This window comes from Carcharhinus amblyrhynchos, chromosome 14 (genome assembly GCF_965287045.1).
Source record: "Carcharhinus amblyrhynchos chromosome 14, sCarAmb.v2.hapA, whole genome shotgun sequence".
Taxonomy (NCBI): domain Eukaryota; kingdom Metazoa; phylum Chordata; class Chondrichthyes; order Carcharhiniformes; family Carcharhinidae; genus Carcharhinus; species Carcharhinus amblyrhynchos.
This window is the reverse complement of record NC_137337.1, coordinates 35,218,061-35,235,456: the sequence shown is the minus strand read 5'-3', so window position 1 is coordinate 35,235,456 and position 17,396 is coordinate 35,218,061. Positions and strand designations below refer to the sequence as shown.

The 17,396-nt window shown below is 40.9% G+C and overlaps 1 protein-coding gene across 1 annotated transcript in view; it reads left to right on the top strand.

The window, feature by feature from the left end:
* Window positions 1–17,396, top strand: part of map4k5 (mitogen-activated protein kinase kinase kinase kinase 5) — a 157,622-nt gene that overhangs the window by 13,928 nt on the left and 126,298 nt on the right. The window contains exon 2 of the mRNA XM_080202644.1: window positions 7,684–7,741. Within this exon, the coding sequence (XP_080058770.1) occupies window positions 7,684–7,741 (58 nt within the window). The remainder of the gene's footprint in view (window positions 1–7,683; window positions 7,742–17,396) is intronic.

Here is a 17,396-nt window from a genome sequence, read left to right as displayed (position 1 = left end):
GGTATTCTTGCAAAGTGACTTGAGTTGCAAGATGAAAAGCTTTGATGTCTGTTTATTTTCAGCAATGCCAAGTCTTGTGCTACCAATGACAATTGCGAATATCTTTGCTAATTCCTTTGCAAGTGACCAAAGAATGTAAGAACTTTTTAAATTCTTCAGGGGTATAGGCAATGAAGCAGGCTTGGACCACCAGTCAGTCACTACTTGTGGTAGCTTCACTGGATGGCTTGACCCAGTGACAGTTTTCTTTATCCTGAGCCCGGGAATCTAACATGGTGCCCCCCCCACCCCCCCCCCCCCCCCCCCCCACACACACACACACACACACACACACACACACACACACACACACACCACAACTCTTCCACTACTCCAACTGACTTTGCAATAAAAAGGCTATGAACCTACAGAAGATATATAAAAATTTTCCTTCTGTAGCTTTCCTATACATCTTTTTTTAAAAATGTCTGAAGATTTCAGATTTTATGTCATCCTATTCTCAACTTTTTTAATTCTTCTACAGAATCCAGTTATAATGTGGCTGCTGCTTTACTTGTAAATCATCTACTAGTTCTGCTCCATATTAAAAGCAAGACAAAATAGTACTTCCTTTTAGAAGTAATGAAGAAAAACATGCTAACTTGAGCCTTCTATTTTTCACCACAATGCCTAGTGGTTTTGATATAGTACTGATAATTCAGCAACTGAGTTCAAATTCCATTATTGTGAAATTAAATATGAAGACAGGTAGAAAATTGGATGAGTAAACTGGAAGGTGGTGTTCTTGGGGGAAAAGTACTGAAAGAAGGTGGCGGATTTTCAAGGAATGTTTGTCTGGAGCTCTGCACGACAACGTACCAGTGAGACGGGGAAGTTTTGGTAGAGTCGTGGGAACCGTGGTGCACGAAGGTTGTGATGAACCTAGTCAGGAAGAAAAGAAAGACGTACAGAAGGTTCAGAGAGCTAGGAGATGTTAAGGATCTAGAGGAGTATATGGGTTGTAGGAAGGAGCTTAAAAAGAAAATTAGGAGAGCCAGAACGGGTCATGAGAAGGCCTTGGGTAAGATTAAGGAGAACCCCAAGGCGTTCTACAAATATGTGAAGAGTAAAAGGATGAGAAGCAAAGGGATTGGACCTGTGAAGGGGGAAAAGTCTGTGGAACCGGAAGAAATGGCAGAGGTGCTTAATGAGTACTTTGCCTTGGTATTCACGGTGGAAAATGATCTGGGAGGTTGTACTGCAGGTTTGCGGCGGGCTGATAAGATTGACTATGTGGATGTTAAGAAAGAGGATGTGTTGGAACTTTTAAATTCTATCAAGATAGATAAGTTGCCGTGACCGGGTGGGAGGTGAGGGAAGAGATTACAGAGCCTCTGGCGATGATCTTTGCGTCGTCGATGGAGATGGGAGAGGTTCTGGAGGATTGGAGGATTGCGGATGTGGTTCCTATTTTCAAGAAAGGGAACAGGGATAGCCCGGGAAATTACTGAATAAAAATTATGGATCCATAAAATAATGGATTAAAATTTTGTATGTGGCAGATTCTATAAATAATACTAAAACGTGAATGAACTTGAGCAGAGCTTCAAGTTTTGCTTAAAGTGCAATACTCCATGATTCTATTCATCCCTCACACGCTCTTGAAAATTCCCTGAATTAGTAGTAGTGGAGCTACGAAACCTGTCTTGGTGATAAACATTGAAGTCTCCCATCCAGAGTATTTCCTAAGCCCTTGCCACCCTCAGTGGCATCTCCAAGTGGTGTTCAATCTGGAGGACAGCACTCCATAATGGTATGCATTCTTTACACCCACTAGGAATTTGGCTTGGATTGTTAGCCAAATTTGATGTAAGCCCTCAGATCTTAATAAGAAGGACTTTGCAAGGTTGATGGACCTGGCTATGCTGTTGTCATTTCCAGTGCCTAGATTGATGCTGGGTGGTCAGTCTGATGTCATTTCTTTTCACACTGAGTGACTTGCTAGGCTATTTCAAAGGGCTTTTAAGACCCTGCCACATTGCTGTGATTCTGGAGTCACTTGTAGGTCACACCAGGTAAGGGCGACAGATTTCCTTCCCTAAAGAAGATTAGTGAACTAGATAGGTTTTTACAACATTCAACAATGGTTTCATAATCACCATTACTGAGGTTGCTTTTTAATTCCAAATTTATTAATTGTACTCAAACTCCATAGCTATCATGGTGTAGTTTGAACCAGTGTCCCCAGAGCATTAACCTGGGCCTCGGGCTGCTAGTCCAGTAACGTTACTGCTATGCCACTGCCTCCCCTCTAAACAGCCTCCCCTGTCTTTTATACGTGCAAATTTATCTTTGGCTGAAATTTTACATTCAAAAAAGTAGCCCAAAATTGCTCTCCGTACTCCAAATGGGAGATGACCTGAGCCTTATACAGCCTCAAAAGTAAATCCCTGCTCTTGTATTATAGCCCTCTCGATATGAATGCTAACATTATATTTGCCTTCCTAACTGCCAACTGAACCTGCATCTTAATCTTAAGAGAATCTAGAACAAGGACTTAAGTCCTTCTGATTTCCTAAGCATTTTCCCATTTAGTAAATAGTCTATGCCTCCATTCCTCCTTCCAAAGTGCATAATCTCTCACTTCCACGTTATATTCCACCCATTCATCTGGCCTGTCCAAGTCCTTCGGCAGCCCCCCTGCTCCCTTGATACTGCCTGTCTCTCTACATATCTTTGTATCATCTGCAAACTTAGCAACACTGCCTTCAATTCCTTCCTCCAAATTGTTAGTGTATATTGTGAAAAGTTGTGGTCCCGGCACTGACCCCTGAGGCACAGCACTAGTCACCAGCTGCCATCCTTAGAAAGACCCCTTGTTCCCTACTGCCAGTTAGCCAATACTCTATCCATGCCAGGATCTTACCCTTAACACCATAGGCCTTAACTTATTTAACAATCTCCTATGTGGCACTTTGTCAAAGGCCTTCTGGAAATCTAAATAAATCATCTCCACTGGTTCTCCTTTATGTAATTTCCTCCTCATGTTCTCAAAGAACTCTAACAGATTTGTCAGACGTGACCTACCCTTGACAAAGTCGCGTTGACTCAGTCCTACATTGCATGGTACTTGGAAGTGCACGATAATATCATCTTTAATAATGGACTCTCAAATCTTGCCAATGACGGACGTCAGGCTAACCGACCTATAATTTCCCATCTGCTGCCTCCCTCCTCCTTAATCTGAGCCAAAAAATGGCACCTGTGACAATGCAAGTCTTTCAATAATCGGGTGGTTGTTTAGCTTACATGCTTAAATCTTGGAATGCCAGTTGAATACACAAATATGACATTGATGTAGTGAGCCAACGTGACACCAGGACTAATTACACACTAAAAAAAATCAAGGTAATTGCAAACTTAAACAATGGCAATTGAGAAAGAACATTGCAACAGTGTAAAATTTAATTGTGACTTGCATGGGAACTTTCTAAAATGTAAATTTTATACATTTATTCAACTACTTGTGTAGTAGGAAATTACAGTTGATTTAGAAGAAGTGGAAGGAGAAAGACAACCCAAGAACACCTGCTGTAAGAGCTTCATGAATGTTTTTCCTGAACCCTAGATATAAAGTTGCATTATTGCCTTCTGTTTGTGTTTTGTGTATATTTGACTTGGGCTTAGTTAAGAGGAGATTACATTATGCCTGGATCGAGGGTGAGAGTTGCAACTTAGTGAATTAGGGACTACGTTTTTTTTTCAGTGTCCATGGTGAATTTCATTATAAGAATGAAAGATATGTGCCATGAGAGTGGGTGATATGAAGAGAGTTGAATCTGGCCAAATAGATAAATGGATGAAGATTGGATGTCGATGATAGGGAAGAAAGAGGCCTGGAAAGTTCTTCTATTGTATTGGCAAGAATGCAAGCATAAACTATCAGCTGTAGTACAGATGGGGCAAATTAAATAGCCAGTAGCATGACTCTAAGCAGCCAGTTGATGCTGCCATTAATTTCTTCAAAATGGTTAAGTATTATCAAAAAAAGTCAATGTTAGGATCCCACCTGATATATTACTGGATGTGAAGGTCCCAGAATGGAACCCTAGCTCAATAGACTGTAACTTTTATTTATTTAGAAGTGTGGAGAAAAAGAATCACAGGACTTCCAAATAGCTTTTTAGTAAAGAATAAAACATTAATTAAACATGAAAAGATTGCCTCTAACACAATATTCCCTCGCCGATATCTTCTCAGATTTTAAAGGGTAACACAAGTTACAAAGTGTATCTTGTACAGTACGGTTCTCAGCAAGTTCACAGTCCCTATAAACCAATAAGCCAACTGTGGTTAGACGTACCTTAATCTGAAACTAAGCTTGGCAGATGGCATCCAATACAACTTGTGTGGATTTCTCATCCAAGCCCCAAAGAGGCTTATCACTGTGAGCCAGGTGACTTTGCTGCAACTCCAATGTTCTAAACTTCACACCCAAAGACACATTTTAGAATGTTTTCCCAAACAGTGCTTTCCTCTCAGATGCTTCACCATGGATCCATTTAAGAACATAAGAAATAGGAGCAGGAGTAGGCCATCTAGCCCTTCGAGCCTGCCCCGCCATTCAATAAGATCATGGCTGATCTGTCGTGGCTCAGTTCCACTTTCCCGCCCTCTCCCCATAACCCTTAATCCCTTCTCTTATCAAAAACCCATCAACCCGCTTCTTAAAAATATTTAGCGAGGCAGCCTCCACCACTTCAACGGGCAGAGAATTCCAGAGATTCACCACCCTTTGAGTGAAGAAGTTCCTCCTCAACTCCGTTCTAAACCGCCTCCCCTTTATCTTGAGGCTGTGCCCCCTAGTCCTACTGTCTTTTTTGAGCGGGAAGAGTCTCTCCACCTCTATCCTATCCATCCCATTCATCATCTTATACCAGGGTTTCAATCTTTACTTTGAGTACTCCTCTGCCTTGCACACAATCTCTCAGGTACCCAACCACACCAACAGAGCATCATTGCTTCATAGGTTGCGTTAAGATATCACCAACTTTAGGATTACTTCAGATGTCTAGCTTCTTGTTAGTCAACTTTATCAGGCCTGCACCTTTCAGATCTGTCTTTAACTGGGAGCCTTTCTCTGCCCTTTTCTTTAACTTATGAGAACAGCAACTTGTTCAATTTCCAGTTCCCTTTGTCCGTTTGACCTCAGTCTTCCAGGGACTATTTCATTCCCTAATTTCTAGAATTGTCTGTACTTTAACTTCTGGGGCTTGCTTTCTTCCCATTACTCCATTGTTCATCATCTCTGCTTTTGGCAGTTTCTGTGAGATGTTTCCTCTCCAGCTACCCGGTTCCAATTGCTACTGGGTTCAGCTGAAACTAAACTGAAAAGGTCTTTCTAATTTAAAGTAGCCTCTGGTTCCTAAATAATAAAGAAGTCTTTCTTTACACTTGTTTGTTTTCGCAGAGTGGTAAACTCTCATCACAATACAGGCACAGTTTTAAATGAAACCAAAACTCCCATATATGCAAGCACCTTTGTTTAACATGAATCTAACTAAAATTTTAACCCATTCTTTTATAGAACCATGTAGTTAAACTCCCCTAAATCTATACCATATTTCTAATACCTAGAAATCCAAATATGGATAATTTAAAATTGCCTCTGCTTCCTGACAGTGTTCACAGATCAGCATAACATTACTTACAGTTGAGGTGAGGGGAGTAAGTTGTTCTCCAGTATATATGACATTACCCATAAATGCTTAAAATATCAGGGACACAGCTATCTGTTCTGTTGAAGAGTTTATTAATCTACCAACATTTTTGGCTTCAGAGCTCGAACTGAAACATTAGAAATCCTTATAAGCAACATGTGAGACATGTTTCAATTATATATTGCCATGAAAGTAATTAATTGGGTTTGTGTATTTATTTTTGGTTATTTCATGTTAAGCTAAGAAAAATCTGTTACACTCGTGGTTCTTTGTATGCTGACGATCAGGACTTTGGATAGTGAGGTAATGCAAATGTTTTCCTTCAAATGCATTATACTACAAAAGAACACGCGTTTGAGTGGAATAAGTTGAAACAGGTATAATGAACTAACAGCACTTTCAAAAATAGTCAAACTTGTTTAAGGGCATATTTTTGAAATGGCTACTCTTACACTGAAGTCCAATGTTCCTATTTAGTATTGAAGTTGGTATTAATGGATTTGGTGCAGCATTACTTGCATTTTATGCTGGTTCAAAATTATAAGACGACAACTTGGAAGACTGTTCTGTATCCATCTTGAGACAGAAGCAGCTGATTTAGTGACCAATATGTTCATGGTGGGTTTTTTTTTAAAAGAGATAATGGCCTTTTGTTTTGAAATCTGATGGAAAGGACACTGACAGATAATCACACTTATGTCTGAAATAGATTGCCATTTTAGAGTTCAAGTACTACTTGCAGGCCTGAACACCAAAATATCAGGAGATATAAAAACAAATGAAATAGATTCACTGTAAATATTGGTCTGTCCTTTCCGCTTCTCAATTTTTTATTTTAAAACCCAAATCTGTTTCTTATTAACTATTGAACTTGATTTTCCTCTGAATGGAAAGCCTGTGGTGTCTAGTCCTACATATTTTTCTATTGAATTTTGCATGGCAACTTCTCTGTTATTCAAATTCTGCAGTGCACTCCAAATGGTGTCTGTGAACAGGCCAAACTTGACAAATGACAAAACATGCACAAGGGGCTGAATGGCCTACTTCTAATTATTGTGTTCTTGTGTTGTATTCAAATAAATGTATTGACTTACCAATCAGATTGCATTTACCCAGGAATTGTTCAATCTAGAGAACCAGCCATGATTGAGTTGGTAGCACTGTCACTTTTATCAGAAGTTCTGTAGGTTGAATCCCATTTTAAAATGAGCATAAAAATCCCAGCTGACACTCTAATGTAGTACTGAGGGAATGCTCCACTGTTGTCATCTTTTGGCTGAGACATTAAACCGAGGTCCTATCTGCATGCTTAGATGGATGCCTAAAATCCTTTGGCACTACTTTGGCCATCACTTTACTGTTTGCGGGAGCTTGCTAAATGCAAATGCACTACTATGTTTCAACATTCCAGGAATATTTATACTTCGAAAGTAGGTAATTGACTGAAGTTGCTTGAGATCTCTAGTGAAAGGTGTTTTATAATTGCAAGTCTTTCTCTTCTTTACTTTGACTTCTTCTGGTTCTGCTATTCAACCAATTATCAGCGATGTCACCTCCAATTCTGTGCACTTTTAATTTTTGCTAATCCTATGTGAGGACCCTTGTTAAATATATTGGTTGAGTGTCAAACGCTGGTGGAGACATCAGTATTTCCCCCACTGTTCTTCAAATAGTGCATTTAACTTGAGAAGGCAGATGATTCCTGTTTAATTTTTCATCTCAGGTAATGGCATCTCTCAGTGGAGCTTCAGTGCTATGCTTGGTATTTAAGTTATGCTGAGCAAAGTTTCTTGTGCATTTTTGTGGTTATATCCCTATACATTAATTCCTAGATTGGCCATCTAAAATTAAAATATACAATAGGATGTAATTGGTGTAATGCATGGAATATTCCTATCTTTGTAACTCCTGTGTTTCAAAAAATATAACAAGTAATACTATTTGGATCTGTTTTACTTAAAATATTCTCTTGTTTTCATTACAGGCAAGGAATCTACAGACTGGAGAGCTGGCTGCAATTAAAATTATCAAATTGGAGCCAGGTAAACTAAATTTAGCAAACACATGCATTGAATCTTAGATATCAATAAAATATATTATCCTTTTTATAGACAGGCTGATGAGTGTAGATTTTAAATATGCACAGAAAGAAGCTAATTTTTTTTTCACCCATTGTTTCTTAAAGCTGCTTCAGAGTCATTTGCTAATATGGTTTATTAACTTTCCAGGAAAACTTGCCAAGATAAAGTACTTCTGTTGTACTAAATTTTGATATAGTTATTCAAGTTCTTAACGAAAACTGTTTAAAGCAAATTTATATGAGTTAGGAACATAAATATTCAAATTGATCCTTTGATCCTTTTTATGATTTTCAAATGTTTTAGCTTGCTTACCTCCCACACTGAAGGTATGTGGAAATATTGTTTTTGCCTTTTAGTTTGTTTGTCTGTAAACAATATTTCTCAAAAACTAATGGGCGGATTCAACAGAACTAGTACACAGTATTTAGCCCAAGGAAGAACTGACTAGATTTTGGCGAAGATGTGGACCCAGATATTGGGATTTTTAAAAAGGATCTGTTAATATTGGTAGATGGGGCAAATTGACTTACAAGATGGTTTGGGTTATTTCATTTACAATGTTGTTTGTTTTAGAATGTTGTGAATTATCTCTGCTTCTGTGTTGGAATTTATAACAGCTGTACCTTTTGATATGGTAGCAGTGTAGAATCATAGAATCCCTACGAGCAGAAGGAGGCCGTTCAGCCCATCAAATTTGCACCATCTCTCTGGCAGAACATCTGAGGCCCATCCCCGACCCTATTGGTATGATCCCATATATTGATCTGGTTATTCCCCTTAACTTGCACATCTTTGAACACCAAGGAGCAATTTAGCATGGCCAATCACCTAACCACATCTTTGAATTTTGGGAGGAAATTGGAGCACCCAGAGGAAACCCAAACAGACACTGGGAGAATGTAAAAACACCACACAGTCACCCACTACTGAAATCGAACCCAGGTCCCTAGTGCTGAGGTGCAGTGCTGACCACTGTGTCACCGAAATTTATGATTTCTTTAAGTCTGTGGAATCTCTTTTTTTTTAAGCAATGTTTGAGAGGACTTAAGAGCTTTTGCATCAATTGTAATTTTCTTGCATAATAAGAAATATGGATCCATGTGATGAGGACCCTTGACCTGGAAGTAGTGCCAACAGGAAAGAAGCAAGGCTGAACTACAAGCTGAAGAGTTGGATGGTGAAGGCAGTCAGCATACAGTTCAGAGACAAAATGAAAACAGACAGGGAATTGTTGTGACAAGAAAAAGGAAATCAGAGGTTCATTTCTCTGGCAGTAAATGAGCCAGGAACTCTTGCAGATATAAAGCCAATTTGCACCATAAGATCCAGCTGTGTGATTAGCTTGGAAATTTTAAAGGTCTGGGTATTTTCCAGAAGTGGCCAGACCATCAGCTGGATTGTTACTGCTTGGTTAGTTGAAAATGATCTCTAGAAAGCTACACCACAACTACAACTATCATGATCTAAAGGAGAGAGGGTTCATAGAAGTGTGCCTTCCTGATTATCATTGTACTTAAAAAAAAAGGTGATTGTCCAATCGGATTCTGACCTACTGTACATGAATAAAGAGCAGTATATAGTGAAACCATATAGATACATATTGACATATTTATGCAGGGAGTGATGTGAATGCTTGGATTTGCAAAAGATGTATCTTTGTTGTATTGATTGTTTAAAGTGAACTTGCCTTTTTTATTTGAAGTATTGATTATCTTTTAATTTGTGCTTAATTTATATTAATTCATATTTATGCTAAAGTAAAAATTGCTTAAAAAAAAGCATCTAGTTGGAAATTTCTTTTGCAGGCATTTGATAAATTTGGTTTTTGGTTCTCCACTGGGATCGTAATACAGTTGTCAAAATGTGAGCAGAGCTTTCAGAGCAAGTTGTTGGATGTGGATTGGCCTGTTGCCTCCTCAATGAGCTGGAAGTGCTTAATGAAAAATTTTCTCAGCTATGTAATTACAAAGCTCAGCCAGACAGGGAAAAGCTTCAAGGAAGAACTGTATATGTAATAACATTTGAATTAAGGAAGCATGCCGGAGTAATGCACTCTACTGACTGCCCTTTTCACTACGTCTACCATAGAACCACATCATTTCTAAGGGAACTGTGCTAACTGTAAGCTAATGGAAGATTTTTGTAGTGGGACAAATGAAGTAATAGTTATTCTTCTGTGAAATTGTACTTTATTGCCTCTATCGTTCTTCCTACCAAAATGAATTACTTAACACTTCACTACATTAAATTTTATCTGCCCCTTGACTGTCCTCTTGAAGTCCTAAACTATCCTCTTCAACATCTCACAATATTGTGTGTTTTATGTTTGGGTAGATGGGTGAATGGGAATTGATGAGAGCGAGGATACAGACAGCTGTGCTTTGGCTAAGTTCAAGTCTAAGGAGGGGACGCCAAAAGATTGGAATGGTCAAGTTTAGAGGTAATAAAGTCATGAATTTATTTTCATGAGGGTTTCAAGCAACAGATAAACAGACATCACATGCTAATAGCTAAGGGGAGCCACAGGTGAGAGCTGAGTGCCAGGTGGGGACAAAAGATGGACAAACCGCCCTGAAAGGACACAATACGTTCCCCCGTCAAAGGTACTACCCCCTCCCTGACACCCCATACATGCCTAACAAACAAAATAAAACACAAGGTGACACCACTCACCGTTGGCATTTGGAACATGCACACGCTCTCGAACAACCCTGGACCGAATGGCTTCCTCCTGCACTGTAGACATTATGAAGGCCACTGATGACATGAAGGAATCTTAACTAAAGGATATTGAATCAATATACTTGCAACTTAATTCTTGCAAGTTTTTGTAATGTACTGTATGGTGGCTACAGCAAACAGACCAGAAAGAAGAACAGCCTTAGTTGCCAGTGAGCTTGCAAGATACAACATTGACATTGCAGCCCCGAGTGAAACTCACCTTGCCAATGTAGGTCAGTTGACTGGAGGTGGATACACTTTTCTCTGGAGCGGTCGCGGCAGCAATGAGCGTCGTGATGCTGGAGTTGGATTTGCCATTAGGAGTCACCTTGTTTGGAAACTTGATAGTCTACCCAAGGGCTTATGACATTACAGCTTCCACTACAGAATAGAAGTCAAGCCACCCTGATCAGCGCTATGCCCCCACAATGAACAACCCGGATGAGATGAAAGACAAGTTCTACGAAGAACTAGATGCCCTACTGTCAGCAGTGAGCAGTACCGACAAGCTGATCTTGCTTGGCGATTTCAATGCAAGAGTAGGGTGTGACTCTGCAATCTGGCAGGGAGTCATTGCGAGGCATGGAGTGGGCAAGTGTAACAGTAATGGCCTACTCTTACTGAAGACCTATGCAGCACACGACCCCCTCATCACCAACACAACCTTCCGTCTGCCTACCTGTAACAAGACGACCTGGATGCATCCCGCTCTAAGCATTGGCATCTTATCGACTATGTCATTGTCAGGAGAAAAGACAGGCAGGATGTCTGAGTAACCAAGGCCATGTGTGGTGCTGACTGCTGGACAGATCACAGGCTCATTGTCTCCAAAATGAGGCTCTGCATCAGACCCAAGAGGCGACCACAAGGAAGCAAGGTTATGAAAAAAAATCAATGTGGCCAAGCTAAAGAACCCCAGCATAGCTTCAGCACTGGCTGAAGACTTAGAAATCAAGCTTGCTGACTTACACCTTGCAGGCAGCGCTGAGGATGATGGGAACGCTTCAAGGGTGCTATCCATACTGAAGAATCTCAGGCCCTCTTCCTACAAGCAGCATGATTCGTTCGATGAGAATGATGAGATATAGGCTCTACTTGTTGAAAAGCACCATCTTCATCGGCCCTGTCAGAACGACCCGTCTTCAGCTGCCAAGAAAAATGCTTTTCCCAATGCTTGCAGGACAGTCCAAAATAAACTGCGTAAAATGCAGGATGCCTGGCTGAGCGCCAAGGCAGATGAAATGCAGGGATACAGTGACAGAAACGACTTGGAACAGTTCTGTGAAGCCCTCGGCACTCTCTCTACAGGCCTCAATCTCTCGGGAGATTTCTCCCCCTCCTGAGTATAGATGGTACAACTCTCATTACAGAGAAGGCTCAGATCCTGCAGAGATGGGCTGAACACTTTGAAGCCGTCCTCAACCGACTGTCATCTGTTAACCATGAGGCAATAGACAGGATTCCCCAGGTTGATACCAACAGCGTCATGGATGACCTACTGGTAGTAGCGAAGTCAGAGAAGTTGTCATCCAGCTATCCAGGGGCAGACGCCATACCTGCAGAGATCTATAAAGCTGCTGGCCCTGCACTTATCAAGAAGCTCACCTGAGTTCCAGTCCTTTTGGAAGCAAGGATCCATTCCTCAGGAATTTAAAGATGCTTCCATCGTATATCTCTACAAGAGGAAGGGCAATCGGCAAGTATGCGACGACTACTGAGGAATCGCGCTGCTCTCCATCACAGGAAAAGCCCTCACAAGAGTCCTGCTAAATCGTCTGGTCACTCATCTGGAGCTGGGCCTGCGCCTGCTTCGAGAATCACAGTGTGGCTTCTGCAGAGGTCGCGGGACTACTGACATGATTTTTGCTGCTCACCAACTTCAGGAGAAGTGTCAGGAGCAGAATCACGAGCTCTACACAACCTTTGACCTCGCGAAAGCCTTCAACACTAAGCCGACAAGGCCTGTGGAGGATCATGTCAAAGTTCAGCTGCAATCCCAAATTCATTCAGATGGTATGCCAGTTCCACGATGGCCAGAGTACTGGATGGCGGAGAATCCTCCTGAGGCATTCCCAGTCACCAGTGGTGTCAAGCAGGGCTGTGTGCTCGCACCCACACTGTTCAGCATGATGTTTACTGCCATGCTGAATGATGCCTTCCAGGACAGTATTGCTGGAATCAGCCTCAAGTACAGACTGGATGGGAAGCCCTTCAAGCTATTACCAAAGTGAAAGAGACTGTTCTCAGAGATTTCCTCTTTGCCGATGATTGTGCCCTGTATGCTGGCTCAGAGCCAGAGATGCAAGTCAGTATGGACAAATTTTCCACAGCTTGTGACAACTTTGGACTCGCCATCAACATTAAAAAGATCGAAGTCATGCACCAGCCTGCTCCTCATGCACTGTACACAGAACCCATAATCTCAATCAAAGGGCAGAAACTACAGGCAGTGGACCAGTTCACTTATCTTGGCAGCACCCTCTCCCAAGCAGTGACTGTTGATGCAGAAGTTAACTGCAGAGTAGCAAAGGCAGGTTCTGCTTTCGGTAGACTGTGCTCCACTGTATGGGAACATCGAGCAATCAGCCCAGCAACAAAACTGAAGGCCTGCAGCTCTGCGGTGCTCACTACCCTCCTGTATGCCTGTGAAACGTGGACTGTGTTGAAGGCATGCAAGACAGCTCAATCATTTCCACATGACTTGTCTTTGCAGAATATTACGCTTCTGACGGCAAGACACTGAAGTTCTCTCTAGAGCAAGTCTACCATCAGTCCACACGCTGCTGATGAGAGTGCAGACCCTGTGGGCAGGTCATGTTGTCATCTGTATGTCAGACGAGCGCATACCCAAGCAGCTCCTTTTTGGGGAACTCTCTGCTGGAAGACGTTGGCATGGAGGGCAGAAGAAACGTTACAGAGACACACTCAGGGCCTCCCTGAAGTCGCTTGACATTGACATGACCACCTGGGAAACGCTGACACAAAACCGCCCTACCTGGCACTGCCTCATCCACAAAGGCTGTCAAGGTCACAAAGCAAGGTGTATTGCTGAAGCACAACTTAAGCATGAACTGCGCAAGTCCAGAGCCACCAGTGCAACAACTACATTCCGTGCCCAAATTGGCCTGATCAGTCATCTTCGGACACACCGCAACCAGCCTCAAAATGACTAATGGTGTCAAGGTCCTCATTGATGACGATGGACAAACAACAAACAGACATGCAAAGAAATGAACTGTGATTGAAAATACATGTAGCTTGTCTGAGTGATGCCACTGATGTATAGTCTGGAACTTGTCTCCATGTCAAATGGGATAAGTTTGAGTGGTTTGATTCAGCCTCAACAATGATCATAGAGTAGGTGGCAGGAATTGAAGACATTGTCTATAGTCAGCCCAAAGTTTTGTTGGAGGAATTTGTCTCCTTACCTAGGACTCTCAGATTAGCAGCATGACTGAAAACGGGCATGGACTTTGGGCCAAATGGTCGTCATCTGTGTCTTAATGATTCTGATTCTCTGGCAGACCAGTACCAAAGACATTGAAGAGGTCAAGAGAGGTGATGGCAAGGTAGAACTAGATGTCAGGTCATTGAAGTTTATTTGAGACATTTTAATTAATGCCCTCTCTCATCAACCTCCCTTTACTGCTTCCTTTGATCCTCAAAGAAAATTTATGCCTTTTTTGGTATCATCTGAAAATTTTAACACCATTTCCTTTGGGCTTAAATCCAAATTCGCACCCATCACTTTAATCCAGCTGCTCTAAAATGTTTCCTTAACTTCACTGTTTTCTCTTTTTTAGCCAATTCCTAAGCCAAAAGCAGAATATTGTGGATGCTGGAAATCTGAAATAAAGACAAAGTTCTGGAAATACTCCAGTTCGGACAGCATCTGAGGATAGCGAAAGAGAGCTCCTTTCTTCAGGACAATTTTTCAGCTGCATTCATATGTACCTCCCACCAGGTGTATCACAGCCATTCAAAGCACCTTAACCACAGTATAACCCAATTGCTAACTTGGTTTGCTAGCCTTGTAATCTCACCAATTTTCTCCTCCCCAGCACCATCACCACTGCACTCCCTTCCCATCCTGCACAATCCCATACCTTTTGATTTTGGAGAATAATGTCTCACATGGTTATTTGCCAAGGGCTTTTCTAAAATGTATGTGCACAGCATTCATTCCATTTCCTCATCTACAAGTTGTCATTTCTTTAAAACGATTCCGAAAATTTTTGAACTTGATTATCCCTTTTAACATGTTTGGCTAATTCTAACTATTTTTCCTAATCTAAGTCAGTGATAATTTTACAGACGTCTGCACCACCATGTCAAACACACTTAATATTAACATGCAATAGTCTATCTTACTGATATTGCTCATGAATATACAAAATACTTGCCACCTAATATTTCACTTTCCAAATTTACCCATGGTACATGATATTTGTCCATCCAATGGGATCCTTCAAAATCTATTATCCAGATTAGAGGTTTCATTCAATATATGTTTATTCTGGTTAATTTAGTTGTGATAAAGCCTCTGCAGGCTCTGGAAAGTTATGTAGGTTGTCTTCAAAGGTTTATTTATGACTTTGTATACAATAAAGTGATAGCTCTGATTTAAAGCATTGTTGCAATGCAATAGCTACAAAAATCAGATTTCTAAACAGAAAGCATTAACTCCTGGGTTAATCCCTTTTCTCAGACTGATTTATGACACATGGAAATTTATCCCGATGTTTAATCAGGCTTAATTTTAATACAGGAATTTAAATTTCCTTGTGTTAAAGCCTCTTGAATGCAACAGCTTCATGCTAGGAAAATATCCAAATGAAAATATACTTGGGCATTTGCATGGGATAGGTAAATAAATACCTCGGAGCTTTCCATAGTTGGCTACCAAATCTAAGTTACCAGTTGACAAATTTTTTTCAGTAATATAAGCAATTGATATTCCTATCATCAGCTGCTATCCTTTCCACATCTGTTCATAACTATTGCAATGATACCTTCGGGAAGTTCTGACAGCAAAACCTTTTCAGATTTTCTGTGAACTGAAGTGGTGTAGATTGTTTGGCATTGATTGGTTTGATAGTCCATGTTTATCTGTGATACAGAACTTAATTTTTGACTGGCAGAAAGTGTTGTATCGCCTGGTAGCAAATGATCCCAAGCTATGTTCCTCTTTGACAGGCAGACACTGAATTGGAGCCATGATTGTTCCACTCCATGTATTTCCAGCCAGTCCATATATTTCCAGCATTTTGTCTATTTCAGATTTCCAACATGCATGAGCATCCTATTGTGTAAAATTTCTCAATCAGGAATGCTTACACACACCAAAGTTTTATTTCTGCAATCTGCTAAACACTTGCTGGCTTAGATTGAATGGCTAAAATAAAGGTGAGACTATAAATTCATGTAGTTACTAAATAGTAAATTGGACAAAAGCCTCTGACGCCCACATGTACAGATAAATGTGAAAATCAGGAAGTTGCCTTGCTTCTCCGAAGCAGAATCATAGTTAGAGGTTTGCAGCATAGAAGTAGGCCCTTTTGGCCCAACTTGTCCATACCACCTTTTTTTTTAACTTCTAAGCTAGTCCCAATTGCATGCATTTGGCCCATATCCCCATCTTATCCATGTAACTGTCTAAACACTTTTTTTAAAAGACAAAATTATACCTGTCTCTACTACTACCTCTGGCAGCTTGTCCCAGACACTCACCACCCATTGTGAAAAAATTGCCCCTCTGGACCCTTTCCTTTCTCTCCCCTCTCATCTTAAACATATGTCCTCTGGTCCCCTACCTTTGGGAAAAGGTATTGACTTTCTAGCTGATCTAAGCCTCTCTTTATTTTAAGACCACCCCTCAGCCTTCTATGCTCGAGAGGAAAAAGTACCAGTCTATCCAGCCTCTCCTCGTAACTCAAGACATCAAGCCCTGGCAGCATCCTAGTAAACATTTTCTGCACTCTTTCTAGTTTAAAAATATCCTTTCTATAATAGGGTGATTAGAACTGTACACAGTATTCCGAATGTGGCTGTGCCAATGTCTTGTACAACTTCAACAAGATGTCCCAACGCTTGCATTCAGTGTTCTGACCAATGAAACCGAGCATGCCAAATGCCTTTTTCACCACTCTGTCCACCTCTAACTCCACTATCAAGGAACTATGAACTTGTATCACCAGATCTTTGTTCTGTAACTCTCACCAACGTCCTACCATTAACTGAGTAAGTCCTGCTCTGTTCAATCTACCAAAATGCATCACTTCGCATTTGTCTAAATTAAAATCCATCTGCCATTCATCAGCCCACTGACCCAATTGATCAAGATCCTGTTGCAATCTGAGGTAACCTTCTTCACCATCCACTATGCTATCTTGGTGTCATCTGTGAACTTACTAACCATGCCTCCTATATTCTCATCCAAATCATCAATATAAATGACAAATAACAATGGACCCAGCACCGATCCCTGAGGCACACTGCTGGTCACAGGTCTCCAGTTTGAAAAACAACACTATACAACCATGCTCCATCTTCTGTCATCAAGCTAGTTTTTTTATCAGTTTAGCTACCTCAACCTGGATCCTGTGAGATTTAACCATATGCAACAACCTACCATGCGGAATCTTGTCAAAGGCCTTGCCAAAGTCCATGTAGACAACATCAACTGCACTGCCCTCATCTACCTTCTTCAAAAAACACAATCAAATTTGTGAGACATGATTTTCCACTCTCAAAGCCATGCTGACTGTCTCTAATCAGTACTTGCATCTCTAAATGCCTATAGATCCTGTTTCTCAAAATACCTTCCAACAATTTACCCACCACAGATGTGAGGCTCACTGACCTGTTGTGCTTTTCCCTGCAGCCGTTTTTAAAC